Below are 13,300 nucleotides of genomic sequence, written 5' to 3'. Positions count from 1 at the left end.
TGATTTCATTGCTTGTATTGGTGTAAAAAGTTTAGTATTATTGTAACTACACAAGAATACCATTATTCATTACAAATATATTGCAAGACTTGCTCGGTTCTAAACTGTTTAACTGCAAAACTTGGCTCTATTCATTACAAATATATCTGCAAGGCTTGCTTAGTTTCATAGCCGTTTCAAACCTCACCATTTGTTATAACATTGTATTACAATCACATTTAAAAATATTGTATTTCAACCCATCAGAAATAATAATACTAATTATTATTATTAATATTTCGTATGTGTCATTAATTGGATTTTGAGCTTATTAGTCCAATTAGTCAAAACAAAACAGAGTTAAGGCGATGATTCAACTCAAACTTATTGAATGCTTCTTGGATTGATTGTGTCATTCAAATTCATTGATCAATCTATGACCAATACTCTCTTTATACCTTGATCAATTATGTAAGAATAAAATTCACTTATTTTAATGAAAATACTTCTATAACTTACTTTTTTAGTTTCCCATAACTTCTGTTTTAATTTTTGTTTTCCGTTAAAACAATTAATCACCGCTATAAATTGCTTATGCTACAGCAGTTTCGAAGAGTCTGCTGCTCTGCCACGATGATATTTCATTTGTGCATAAAATGATTAAATAATTACAGAGTGGTTAAGCTAATTAAATAAAAAGGGAGAGTAGAATTCACGTTAATTATCTCAACCAACGAATTGTCTCTAAAACTATATACAGATGGATAGTATTAGTGCATTAACCTCACTGTGAAATCCTAAGTCTAACAAACAATTCCTCACAAAATAAAGAATAGTCCATCCAAGGTGTTTCGTTTTCTAGCAACAACCAATATAATGAAATCCAATATAACTTTCATTGCATAATAAGAAGCAATGCTTTGTGTATGAATGTTGGTATGACATTCACAAAATCATAATGATGAGTTGCCACCATTATCAATTTTAAGGTTACTTTGATATACAATCAATTGGATAACAAAAAGTGAGAGAATAACCTCGCATACGTTAACAAATATATTAACACTTAATGTAATAAATGCCTAGAGACCTAACATATTTTTCTTTTTAAATTTTTCTATCAGATCTTCCTCAGATGGAATCTCAGCACCAGCTTCTGAGGTGTTGAACCACCATTCCATGATTTCTTCCTGCTCAAAAACACAAAACACCATTCCATGATGCTGCTTTTGTAATCACTGAACCAAATAGCTTCAATACCAATACATTCACTATGAAAGCAAGAGGAAAAGCTAATAAATACTCATTATTACCTCAAGAAAATCGTGATTGGATATATACTGACTTTCTACCATACACTTGATACTCCCCACTTGCACTGAGAAAGATTTTCGTGTATTCTGCTCTGAAGATTGTCTCCTAGATTTTGTCTCTGTGGATAAACAGGAACGATGAAGAAGAAAAAGTTAATAAAACAAATGAAAACAACAATCTTGTACCCAGAAAAGAAAAAACATAAGTCATGCTTGTTTTACAAGAAAAGAACAAGGTGTGATTTTCTTTATACCATTTATGCATGCCACAAGGTATCCAGTTCCCCCAATTCCTTCTTTCCACTTCCCAAGCCGCAGGCGCAAGAAAAAACCATCAAGTTGTGAGATTGAGCCATGAGTATTTATCCATCTGATGTCAATGACAGTCTGTTTAGTAACCACAAAGATCCACTTGTTTTATAAGTGACAAAAGTATACTATATTCTAGCTATCTACAAATACAAATCTGTCTCCGCTAATGATATTTTATACACTCCCTTTAGTTTCATTTCTCCTTTTAATTTTCAGTTAACCCTTCACCTGCTCGAAAGATCAGCAATATAGACTCTTTAACTCAATTTATTTGTTGGTCAACTTTTCTTCTATTACACTAACATGTTTCTTTAGCTGGATTCTTGACCTTTTAACTGATGTAAGACTAACTGTGAATTTTGAAGCGTTGCATTGTAGTTTTTCACAAAAGGGTCCTCTAGGACATCGTGAAAATGTTTCTATGGATCCAATCTTTCACACAAAAAAGTAAAGGTGTCTATAACTCAGTTCACCTACTTTTATGCGTATATTAACTTTTTCTGGAGTCCCTATGACAATGGATGGGAATCAAGTTAAGGACGACCTAATGAGAAGATAGTTTCAACACATGGAGCTTCACCCTATATCAATATACCTAAATGTTTGCTGGATCAAATAGTGCAATGAAAAATGAACCTTTTCACAAGAAACAATGATATGGGAAAATAAAACTGTGAACGAATGGAAAAGGTTCTCTATTAATTTTTTTTTTTCAAAAAATGGATGTGCAAACTAATGACTCTATATATCTGACATCTAACCTTATACCAATGTCATAATGAGTGAACCATGAATACTGGGATTAAGAAGAATTAGTTTGCATCATTCACGCAATTAGGTGAAATGACAAAGTGTAAGTGTTGTCTGGTATTACTTACTTCAGGATTTCAGTGCGAGACAGTCGAAGCTTTTTCACTGCATCAAATATTTTCTCTGGCAAGTGTGAAGTGTGCTTTTCAGTGAATTTGGATGGAGTTGACATAGGATTTTCTCTGAATTTGTTTTCCTCTGAACTTGAACCACAGTATTTCTTGAATGATGCATTGCTCACTTCCTTAAAGGTCGTGATTTCATTTGATTTCCGCTTCAAACAAATATCTTGACCTGCTGGGTGATCAGTTTCACCATTAACAGAACCACCAGATAAAACTCGGTCATCCTCATCAAGCCTGACACTCTCTTGATTGCTTGGGATGAAATGTTTCCCCCTATCATTAACCAAGGTATTAGCTTTCAGTTCATGTTTCCCAACTGAGATTGAAGTGGGACAAGAAACTGCCCAGTGGTTGGGCTCAAAACAAATGATGCACGTACAAGGACATTCTTCTAATCCTCCATATGAATCTATATTCTTCTGGAGATCTGCCAGCTTGTTCTCTGCAATTTCCGAGCAATCAGAGAGCTGATGGCCCCTTGTTCCACAAAACAAGCACATTATATTAACCTGCTTGGCCTTATCTGCTGTGTTTGCTGGTATGATTTGTTTGATGGCACCAAATCTCCTTGCAAACATTGAAGACATTGCCTCTAAATTTCGGGGTCGTGGAGAAGATGAAAGGGGTTTGAACTTGTACTTTGATTTAAGATCATTCTCTTCCTTAAGATCAGTAGAGACCTCCATCTCATTGGTGGGTTGTTCTCTCAAGGGAGCAGCAAGTTTTGGCGAAAAACGAGTTATCCAGAGACTTCCCAGATTTTCTCTTCTGTGACAAGTATTCTCTTCTTCCTTTCTGTCAGATTTGGAATCAATGTTGTCATTATTATCTGTATTCTGTTTGGTTGAAGATGAATGTGGTGCCACTTCTTCTTTGTCCCTACTCAAGCCAAAGATACAATCATTTTTAGTCTCCACTAGGTTACTTTTGCTGCTTTCCTGACAGTTGAAAAAGTTTAGAGGTTTAATATGAGGTTGTGATGACGGACCGGCTTCATGTCTTCCCGTAGATACTTCAAACTTATTCGATGGCAAACAAGGTTTGGAAAGGCTATTATTTTCTGCACAACAGGTTATTGGAGTAGCATTTATACCGTGTTCCATGTTACCTGGCTCTAAATCCTCACTACTCTTTCCTTCTTGATGATGGATTCTTGTTTCTACATTCTTCAAGCTTGGACAATATATGGACTGAAAAATGGATTTGAATCCTGTATTTTTTTGCTCAGAATCTTGATTCATATTGCATGCCATAAGTTTCTCGTCAGGCTGTAGGTTATGATGCTTTGGATTTGCAAGAGAAAGAGCTAAAGTGTTTGAATCATTTTGAATTGACTGAGAGAGTCCTTTCACCATGTTTGAAATCCAACTCATGAATGAGCTATCCTGTTTAACATAGGATTTGGAACCTGAAGTTTCTTCCATTTGCCTTTTGACTCTTTTACCCCCTATTATCAGCTGTTGTTGGAAGTTTCGTCTCTTCTTACCTGTTTGAAAAAAGCCAGCACTGTTGCAGCTCTCAACACTTGAATGGCTGTCATTGTCCTCCCTCGACAACACTACATTTGCATCCCCGTCTGATAAAGATTTCTCCTTGCCTTTGTTTATTGCGTTATAAATTCTGCTATGACACGGAGAATGCATGGCTGGAAGAATCTTATCACATGGTAGCATCATTTCATTGTCCTGAAGTTTGTTTTCAATCTCATGAACATTAACTCCACTTGTTCCAGCACAAGCAGCTTCAAAGTTGTCAGTCTGTAAATCATTCTCTGCACTAAATTCCATTTTTTCTAAAGGTCTCCTGCTGGAGGATGCTAAATTAGTCCCTGGAGCATCAGAGCCTTTGAATTCCACAACTGGCTCAACTGCAGTATGTAAATTACCAGTTACTACAGCCTTTTTTCCAAGATGAACATCTACACCTCCATCAGAATGTCTTCCTGAAGAAGGATTTTGGTCCATGTTTGGTTTGGTTTCGTCTGATTGAAGTAATAATTTGTCCAATGGCCCTTTGTCAGCCTGGCCTGTGGGAAAATCAACAAAAAAAATAATACATTTCAGAGTATTCACAAAAGGGAAGATTTGAACTTTTCTTTAACAAAAACAAAATTTCCAATAAATCTTCTTCTTTAAACAGAAAGGATATGTTTTGAGTTTCAGTCCGTGTATTTATAAAAACAGGCTGCAAAGCTACCAGGTATTATTTTGTACTATTCAGCTAAAAACCATTAACAACAACTAAACAGATTAGAATATACCACAAACATGTGCACAAATATTCTGAAATATCCGGATTCTTATCCTCACATTAATGTAAATATTCATGTCTTTAACTGCTTTAACGTCTAAAACTTTCTTTGGTAAGTCTTGTGTGTTTTGGTGACTCTCTTTTGGAAGCACTAAGCTCTTTCTTAAGGGCACGCTTCACCTTTAACTACCTTTCTGACAGCACATACCTGACATAGCAGAAAATTTGTTTCCCTCTATCCCAGACATGTTATTAGTTCCAATGTTGGGTTGATCACCAGCAGCCTTTTCACAATTGTTCACCAGATTCCCACTTTCATCACACGGCAAATTAGGTGTTGTTGCTGCGGTGTTCACTATATCTTTATGGCCAACAGATCCTGCCAGATGAGTTCTGTAGGATTGAGAAAATGATTCCAGGAAAAAGTGACCAGAAAGACACTAATTCTAACTCACAAGTCCCAGTTAAGTATTTAACTAATTAGGATAGCAGATGTATTTCTTTGTCCCTCAGTAAGGTTTATTTGAACCTAAAAATCTACTGTAAAGCCTCCTTTCCTTGCATCTATACACTACTTACCTATATCATCTTCTTCATAGGCTTTAAACTTGGCCTTGACACCTGAATCACCTGTGGCATGCATAGTAGGAGCATCTGCTTCAGAAATATCACCCTTGGCACATACAACTGCTAAAGGTTTCACAAAATCATCATCTAAAGGGTTATCAGTGGTAGAACTACCACCAGTAAAATTTTGTGGCTGAGTAAGAACCATACAACTCGTTCCAACATCCCGAAAAAGTGAAGTATTTTTATCAGCAAAACTTGAATCTGCACATCTAAGGCTCAAACCTTTATCTGGTGACCAAACTATTTCAGATAGAGGGTCAGTCGCAGCAAATGTCATGTCCACCCTGGAGGCTGCATTTGCACCTGCACCTGAGTCATTATTTAATTTTTTCCAAACGCACTGGTTAGCATTATTGAGAAAGAGTTCAATATCAGTCTTTGGTTTTATTTTCTTGTTTTCGGCACTCATCTTCAGAAGCATAAACTCTTCACAAAAAGATCCTGAAATATTATTGCAATTAAAAGTAACCTTCAGCGTAGCACTTCAAGTCAAAATTCTGAAAGCAGGTTAAAGATTTTGAGGCAAGGCAACTGATTACAAACATTACTGGATTATGGTTGGTTAATCATTATTCAGCTTCCTAAGATGCATCGTATTATAGACACATTTGTTTCACAAATGCAAAAAGCAACAAGCTTTAGAACATTAAGTGAAGCTGATAACATTTGCGACAAGACAAGGAGGAGAAAGAACAACATAATCAAGCATTATCAAATATGCAGAAAAAACATGAAGGTTGCAAAATAACGTTAAAAGTAATTTACTGCTACAAATACTGTAAAGAATGAAACATACCAAAAGCTCACGTTGCCAGGTACAGGCTTATGAATGGTATTTCTATCTCGGGCACACTTCCTCATGACACAGCCTATGAGCACCACGTGGGGTTCAAGTGTGGACAAAGAAGAAGGGCATCAGCACCACCATCTTGTGCAGAACTAGAAACTGAGTTTAATTGAAATAGTAGCACAAGGGTTCAACTCGATCATTTGGCTACATATATGGAAACATCAGACTATAATAACCATTTGCACAGAGAAAATAACAAACTTTGAATATTTTCGTTTACATATCCTATCACAAAGCAATATATTGTAGGCTAGTAGAAAGTAAAGGCTAGAACTAGACCACAGATTAGGTCGTGGAATTAGGAAACATGTGTTGGAAGCTACACTCCAAACTCCAAACTCAAAACTCAGCTCAAAGTAGAACAGAAGAGATCATTTTGAAGCTTAAATGAGAAGTGAAAGAGAGAAAGTTACCAGTTTTGTTTGATCCATTAAGCAAAGCAACAAAAGGGTATTAAGAAAAAGAGAAGAGAGAGAGAGAGAGAAAGAGAATGGAGTTGGAGGGCAGTTGCAGAAGCAGAAGTGCTGGTATAACAGTTACATGAAGCTGTCGACCTTTTTTCTTTATGAGGTTGAGAATGTGCCACGTGGACACACTCCCTGCCACTGACCACCCTCGTTCCTTGGATCATTGCAATTTGCAGTGTTTCATGGACACTCTTTACATTATCACTCTGTCTATTTATTACACTCTTCAAATTTTTTTTACAACTTTAAAACATACAGTAAAATGATAATATTTTTAATTTTTTAATTAATTCATTTTAAATTATTGTATATTTTAAGAATATCTTGATGGATTTATAGTAGAAAATTTAGTACGTGGTTTAAATTAGTGAAGAAAAAAACCATTTCAGCTTATTGTTATTCATCATCATGGATTGTTACAGTAGTTAAATATCATGATTTTCTTTTATATTTATTTTTTACTTACGAATAATATCAAATATTAACAACAAATTTACGTAGATATATATTCTGAAGGTAATTTAATCTTCCAGTTCATACTTTTATCAGGATATCAAGAATAAAAGAAAGATTTTTAAAGAATTACTATATATCTAGACATCAAGAATAAAATAGAGTTCTTTCAATATATCTAAAAGTCTTTGTATATTAAAAGTTAAAGCAAAAATTCATACTTATAAACACTCTTCTCTCAACAATTCAGAATTGATAGATCTATTATCATCTTTTGAAGATTGCACCACACCATACATTCTTAGGACATATCTAGTGATTTAAATACAGAATTCTTGCCGTGATTCTCACAAAAATATAAACAATGTCAATTTACTTATCGAATAACTAGACCAAAAAAATACAATTAATTTATTTTTAAATTTATAAACTTACTTGTAATGATTAGAGTAAATCAAGTAATAATTATAATTAAGATATGATTAGGTTGATAATAAATAAAAATTCATTATAAATTGTATAAATATGAGTCTGTTAACATTGATTACTATAATTAGTATTTGAGTGTTGATACATTTTCTCATTTAAACTATCGAAATACTTTTGCAAATATGATTTAAGCAATTTGAGACGAACGGATTAAGGATAATATCGAAGAGATGAAAGTCAACATCAGATTGACAGAAGAAAAACGAAACTAAATTTTATTGGAATTGTGTGCACTCGACCAGTCTTGTAGAAATAGTATAAATCACAAACGTTTATAAACATACCAAATTACTTGGTTGGATTTGTGTTTCCTTTTCTTGTTTATTTCTCCCTTGTAAATGATTTCTATGTGTAGGAGATGACTTGCAATTTCATAGTTTCCATTTGAAAATGCAAACTAATTTTTATAGATATTCTTCCTTGTCTAATTTTTAATTAGACAAGTATTTGTGAGTTGTCAATTCCTGTACCGCGAAGAAGAAATTTAGACAAAATCATGTTTCCCTAGTCGAACGTCACGACAAAATGTTGGATAACGCAGAACATGATATCAAATGACATCTATTCCCCTGTTCAGAAGTGCAGTTACATAATTATTGAACAAGGATTTGATAATAGATGTAACAGGACACCAGATTTTTTCTTTTCTTTTCTTTTGTTATAAAACACAATCTCCTCAATCCGACAAAATCTGTTAACTTTCTATTATTATGTCCCTTACGCTTATTCGGTTTGTACTTCTTTTGGTTAACGTGCTAAAAGAATTTGGTGGAATTGATCCTGGGAAATATAGAGAATTGGCTTCACAGTTTGACAAGAATTCGTTCCATAAAAATACACAACAGCATGTAATTGCAGCTTATCATTCTAAATCGCGAGACGATCAAAACAGTAAAAGAAATAAAATAAAAATGGCGATGATAATATAACACAAAATTAGCATTCGACAATGATAAATGATAGTCTAAATATATATTTATGATGAATATTCTGAATGGTGATAAGTAGATGTTCTTCCCATTGATCAGATCCTGGACAACTCACCTCCGCGCAAGTCTGTGCCCTGCTCCCAATAACAACGCTCTCCCTATAGCCCCATTATGAAGACCCAAAACCAGGGCAACAGTGCCACCTACAGCCACCCACTTCCAATCAATGCCAGGACCCTTTTGTGCAATATTACACATAGCTTGCATCCCATCTTCCATGGAAGACGAAGGCTCCGAGGAATGCATGTTTGTGTCAGAAGAAATCTTAGTTGTTTTACTCGCCATCAATGCACATCTCGATAAAGAAGAATCCGTTTTCCTAGCATTCTGGTAAGCTCTCATTCCTAAGTTCAATTTCTTGACAGCTCCCCACATTCCATGGCGGACTCCCAACTTAGCAACATCTTTGGGAATCCCCATGTCTTCATAATGTAACAGGGTAACCTCGCATGCAGACAACTGACCATCTCCTTTGCGAGATTCCACTGCATCAATTTCCCATAATCAGTAGTTAAAACACCAACATTGAATTGCTTTACGACTAACAGGCACTAATGATTGTTCTGACAGTTCTTACCAGGTTTGATCACCCAACTAGAAAAGTATTGCTCCACACGTCTGGGCTTATCCCGTATTGGCAAACTTGGATGGGGTACTCCCTACAACAATGGAGATTAAATAGGAACAATCATTGTGGTTACTCCGAATATTCCATATCTATTTCACGTCTAATTTGTTACCAATTGGCAGCACATTTAATGCAAGACACATGGAAAACAATAAAATATCAATATTTTAAGTTTTGGGTGGCAAAGTAAAGATACTTTGCTAGTATAAATTCACATTGTTAGCATAAATTCAAATCTATACCAGGAAAGGTAGCAAAGAAAAGATACTTACACATGATTAAGAGTTAAGAGGAGTTTTGACTTAGTGGAAGGATTTGGGGAAAAAATAGTATTTGCAAGGCCTATAACCAGACTATATAACCACCCAGGACATGTATGATTGAGTAACTACAAGTGTGAGAAGTCATGGCAGCGATACTAAAGACACCCCTAGAATAATAGGTCTACATCAAGACTTGGTCTCAAGCCTTTACTTGTTTAATTAGCGACATAAAATAAAGGCCTCTTTTTTTTTTCAAATAATATATTTTGATTGAAAAAGCAAGGAAGAGAAGTNAAACTAGAGCATTGGAGATAGACATTAGAGTAAAAAAAATTCTTCTCGACTGGGAGTACGACAAGGTCCGTGTTTCACAATTTTAACAAGACATTATTGGTAAATAACTCGACATAAAAATGGGAGATGTCATACCATAAGCTTTTCTGACTTTAAGTACCTTGAATTAATAATACAAAATGATGGGTAAATTAATAATGTCATTCAGAGGATACAAGTTGGATGGCTAAAATGGAGAAAGGCTTTTGAGAGTTAATTGAGATCACAAAGTACTTAAAAATCTCAAAGTTCTATAGAACTGTTATACGATAATCTATACTAAGAGTGTTCATCAACCAATCCAAAACAACATTGTGGTAATCAGACTGAAATGAAAAAAAAAAGGGAAAAAACGTCTTTTTTCATGAGATTATTATGAATTAACGTCTATTTTATGTATTAACTAGGACTTTGTCAACTATAGTATATTTTATTAAGAGATTATGTTTAACTTAAAATTTGAACTGTGTTGTGAATTACATGAGATGTGTTATTTGATGTAGGATTAAGTTGCGCATTTCAATACTGCATCATTTATTTTAATATTTCTAAACTCTTTCAAAAAGCCAAACACCAATGCAGTCTAACTCATAATAAATTGGATTGGATTGAAATGAACTTTACAATCAAGGTCTAAAATCAACCGGATGATCAAATCTCAAAAACTAAGGTGATTAGAAAAGATATTTTTCCTTCAAATTCAATTCAGATCCAATCCACAAGCACCCCACACTCTACAGTATATTGGGAATCAAAAAAATCATGAGAAAAAGAGCAGCATAATTAGCGTGTTAAGATGTTTGTGGACAGATACAAAATGATTATCGTTCTAACCAAGTGATATGGAGATCCCCTAATCTAGAACACTCAGTATCAATGTCTTTTCTTTCCATGGCTTGTCTTCTGTATTTATAGTGAGTTTTGTCCCTTGAGTTGCAACTCGGTTTCTACAATCATTGGCTTGTCATTCTTGAGTTTCCTCTAATTATCTTATTATGTTCCTTATTACGTTTTATTTAATTATACTGGCAAGATATACTATATATGACCTGGATATTAACCCGTATTATAAAATAAATCAACATCTATAACTACATATCGCTTTTTGGATATTAAGGGAAAGGTCGGCAGGAAGATATATCAGCAAAATTATATACAAGGAGATATTGACGTATCATTTATCCAAGAAAAGATGATAAGAAAATTGGTTAAGATAGTTTAGACGTATTCAAAAAAGCTACTGAGGACACTGGTGAGCAGATTATAGAGAATATTTTCAACCCTATAGATGGAGACTCAAAAGAATATTGGAAGACATTATGAAAAGAGATCCCATGGTGAATAAAATCCCCAAAACTTTGATATTTTTAATTGAGCCTGATGATGTTGTGTTTCAGGTAGCCAATTTCACATAGTAAGATAAAACTATTGTTGGCCACTCTTCTGTTATCTGGGTGAATAACTACATCAATGAAATAACTAGTTCCAATTATACTATCAACTTAATGTGTGAAACTTGGTTAAGAAAACAATGTTCAGAATTTGCGAGGGGATGCGTGAAACTTGGTTAAAAAACAATTTTCAAAATTTGTGAAGGGAGGGGTAGGAGGACCAATTTCCACTTCCTTTCCTAATTCATTTTTCAATTGTTTCTAGCTAGAAATTGAGACATTCACTGTTAGTGTCATCACATAAGTGGGACTTTCTTTTCAAGTGATAGAAGTCCGTGCCCTAGTCATCGGGAGAGGAGTATAAACAAGAGGAAATGCCATAAAATTATAACGAACCATGTTAGAGCCATACCTTAGTCACACAATAGTACGTGTTTCCAGACTGCCATATTCTCCGAGCAATAATATATTCTCTATCACTGCAGAAGAAGGGGAACTACAGACAAAAGGAGTACATCAAGAATCAGTGAACCGTAACATTGAACAAAATTAAAATACAAGTCTTTAAGATCTTTGGGTTAAACACCTTTTTAATCCAGTGAGAGATCATTGTCCCGTTATGAGGGCATTCCTCCAATACTTTGCAGTATGCAAGCATAGGGTCCCATTTAGGACGGAAGTCATCGTCCCAGAAGAAATCCCTCACTAACTCTGGGGTTGCATCTTCAAAGACGGTTCTGCTACGGTAAACTGTGGGACCTGTCTGTTAGAAGATCCAGATACAACATGAGAGACGCTCATCTATTTCTAAGGCGGAAGTGGAAATACAAAAGGAAATAATCATCAAATATAGATCCCGAGGATGTATTTTTCATTTCGGTGGGGAACATAGAATATGATAAAGTTGATAACATAAATATACTTTAGCTACAAGGTAAACATGCCTCTGATTGAAAAGTATACAAGCTCATGAGTAATGCAAGATTATAATGTATAGACAGTTGAAATGAGATGAAAATTGAACCTCGGAATCTACCTCAGGATCATGACGCCAAGCTTTGTATTGCATGTTTGGTGTTGACTTCTCCATAAAACATTGCCGGTCCATCAATCCATCTTTCCCTTCGAGAAGATGAAGAAAATGCTCCAAATCAGCCTGCGTAACAGTGTCCTGCTCACTCTCCTCTGCCCAATCACCGGACCTAATGATTGTGCATTGACCAATTTGCCAAATAAATAATAAAGCGATTAATTCTTCTACCAACACAACACAATAAAACACAAAATCTGATAGCCAGCAGGAAGAAATTACGACGGTAATAATTAAACACCAATCCACAAATGTTATCAATACCGAGTGGTGCGGTCCATGGCGTTGGAGTAGGCAATATCAGATTCCGAGGGCGAGGGATCTTCAGCTTTTGCCTTGGCCTTGCCTTTGAAATTGGACCAATAGGTACGGCAAATGGAGAAGGCGGAGACGGCGGTGAAGGCGAACCAGAGGCGGCGAGCGCCGAACCCCGGCGGCGCCGTCCAGAGAAATCGAAACTTGCTGCGGAGGCCGAGAAAGAGGAGCCCCGTCCATCGCGGGCGCCACGACCACCCGATCACCAGGCCGATCATGACAGCCAACCAAATCGGAACCGCGCATAGCAAAATGTCGACGAATGTCTCCGTTATCGAGGGTTTCTTCAGAAACTCCACCATGTCAAAGAAAGAATCCTCCATTTTCCACAGAAAATGAAAGATCCCTCTCTCTCTCTCTCTATCTCTCTTCTTTATCTATCTCTATCTCTCTCCTCGCTTTTCTTGCTGTTTTGTAGCAATTAATAATCGAATCAGAAGATGAAGGAAACCCTGTTGCAGAGGACACAACCAACGAGTTCACCCTCTTCCATCTTCAACAACCAAAACGCCAACAGGATAGCCTTTCTTTTCCTTTTCCCCTCTTTCCTAGCTCAGAGAAACTCGCCACGTGTCCACTCCACCTGCCGTCGATTTATTTCCATTAAATATTA

At 35.6% G+C, this 13,300-nt stretch overlaps 2 protein-coding genes across 10 annotated transcripts; both read right to left on the bottom strand.

Annotated features, from left to right (window-relative positions):
* Positions 1–853: 853 nt before the first annotated feature.
* LOC106777661 lies at positions 854–6,872 on the bottom strand. Of its 9 annotated transcripts, none has more exons than XM_014665333.2 (9): positions 6,683–6,866; positions 6,216–6,413; positions 5,567–5,860; positions 5,369–5,479; positions 4,998–5,168; positions 2,483–4,565; positions 1,547–1,662; positions 1,293–1,411; positions 854–1,169 (listed from the first exon to the last, which is right to left on the bottom strand). In XM_014665333.2, the coding sequence occupies exons 3-9, from the start codon at positions 5,838–5,840 to the stop codon at positions 1,062–1,064; spliced, it is 2,982 nt and encodes a 993-aa protein (XP_014520819.1). In that variant the 5' UTR covers positions 5,841–5,860; positions 6,216–6,413; positions 6,683–6,866; the 3' UTR covers positions 854–1,061. The 9 variants fall into 9 exon arrangements, with proteins under 9 accessions (XP_014520819.1, XP_022631553.1, XP_022631554.1 ...); XM_022775832.1 differs by having other exon boundaries at positions 5,369–5,476; XM_022775833.1 differs by having other exon boundaries at positions 5,369–5,419.
* A 1,580-nt stretch (positions 6,873–8,452) lies between these two features.
* LOC106777942 (stAR-related lipid transfer protein 7, mitochondrial) lies at positions 8,453–13,218 on the bottom strand. The gene is made up of 6 exons (XM_014665775.2): positions 12,637–13,218; positions 12,319–12,484; positions 11,869–12,045; positions 11,695–11,778; positions 9,245–9,326; positions 8,453–9,152 (listed from the first exon to the last, which is right to left on the bottom strand). Exons 1-6 carry the CDS (start codon positions 13,008–13,010, stop codon positions 8,719–8,721), a joined length of 1,317 nt encoding a protein of 438 aa, XP_014521261.1. The 5' UTR covers positions 13,011–13,218; the 3' UTR covers positions 8,453–8,718.
* Between the last annotated feature and the right edge of the window lie 82 nt (positions 13,219–13,300).

This window comes from Vigna radiata, chromosome 11, assembly GCF_000741045.1.
Source record: "Vigna radiata var. radiata cultivar VC1973A chromosome 11, Vradiata_ver6, whole genome shotgun sequence".
Lineage (NCBI taxonomy): Eukaryota > Viridiplantae > Streptophyta > Magnoliopsida > Fabales > Fabaceae > Vigna > Vigna radiata.
Note: the sequence above shows the minus strand (reverse complement) of the source record. Positions and strands in the feature narration are given on the sequence as shown.

Bases quoted from the DNA above. Each gene is read 5' to 3' on its own strand.
- LOC106777661 (XM_014665332.2), bottom strand. From the start codon at position 5,840: ATGCTTCTGAAGATGAGTGCCGAAAACAAGAAAATAAAACCAAAGACT. The intron at 1,663-2,482 runs GTAAGTAATACC...CATTGACATCAG, and splicing joins TCTCGCACTGAAATCCTGAA to ATGGATAAATACTCATGGCT. The intron at 1,170-1,292 runs GTAATAATGAGT...GTTTTTGAGCAG, and splicing joins CCAATCACGATTTTCTTGAG to GAAGAAATCATGGAATGGTG.
- LOC106777942 (XM_014665775.2), bottom strand. From the start codon at position 13,010: ATGGAGGATTCTTTCTTTGACATGGTGGAGTTTCTGAAGAAACCCTCG. The intron at 11,779-11,868 runs GTGTTTAACCCA...TTTTGTCTGTAG, and splicing joins TCTCTCACTGGATTAAAAAG to TTCCCCTTCTTCTGCAGTGA. The intron at 9,153-9,244 runs GTAAGAACTGTC...AAATTGATGCAG, and splicing joins TAGTTGGGTGATCAAACCTG to TGGAATCTCGCAAAGGAGAT.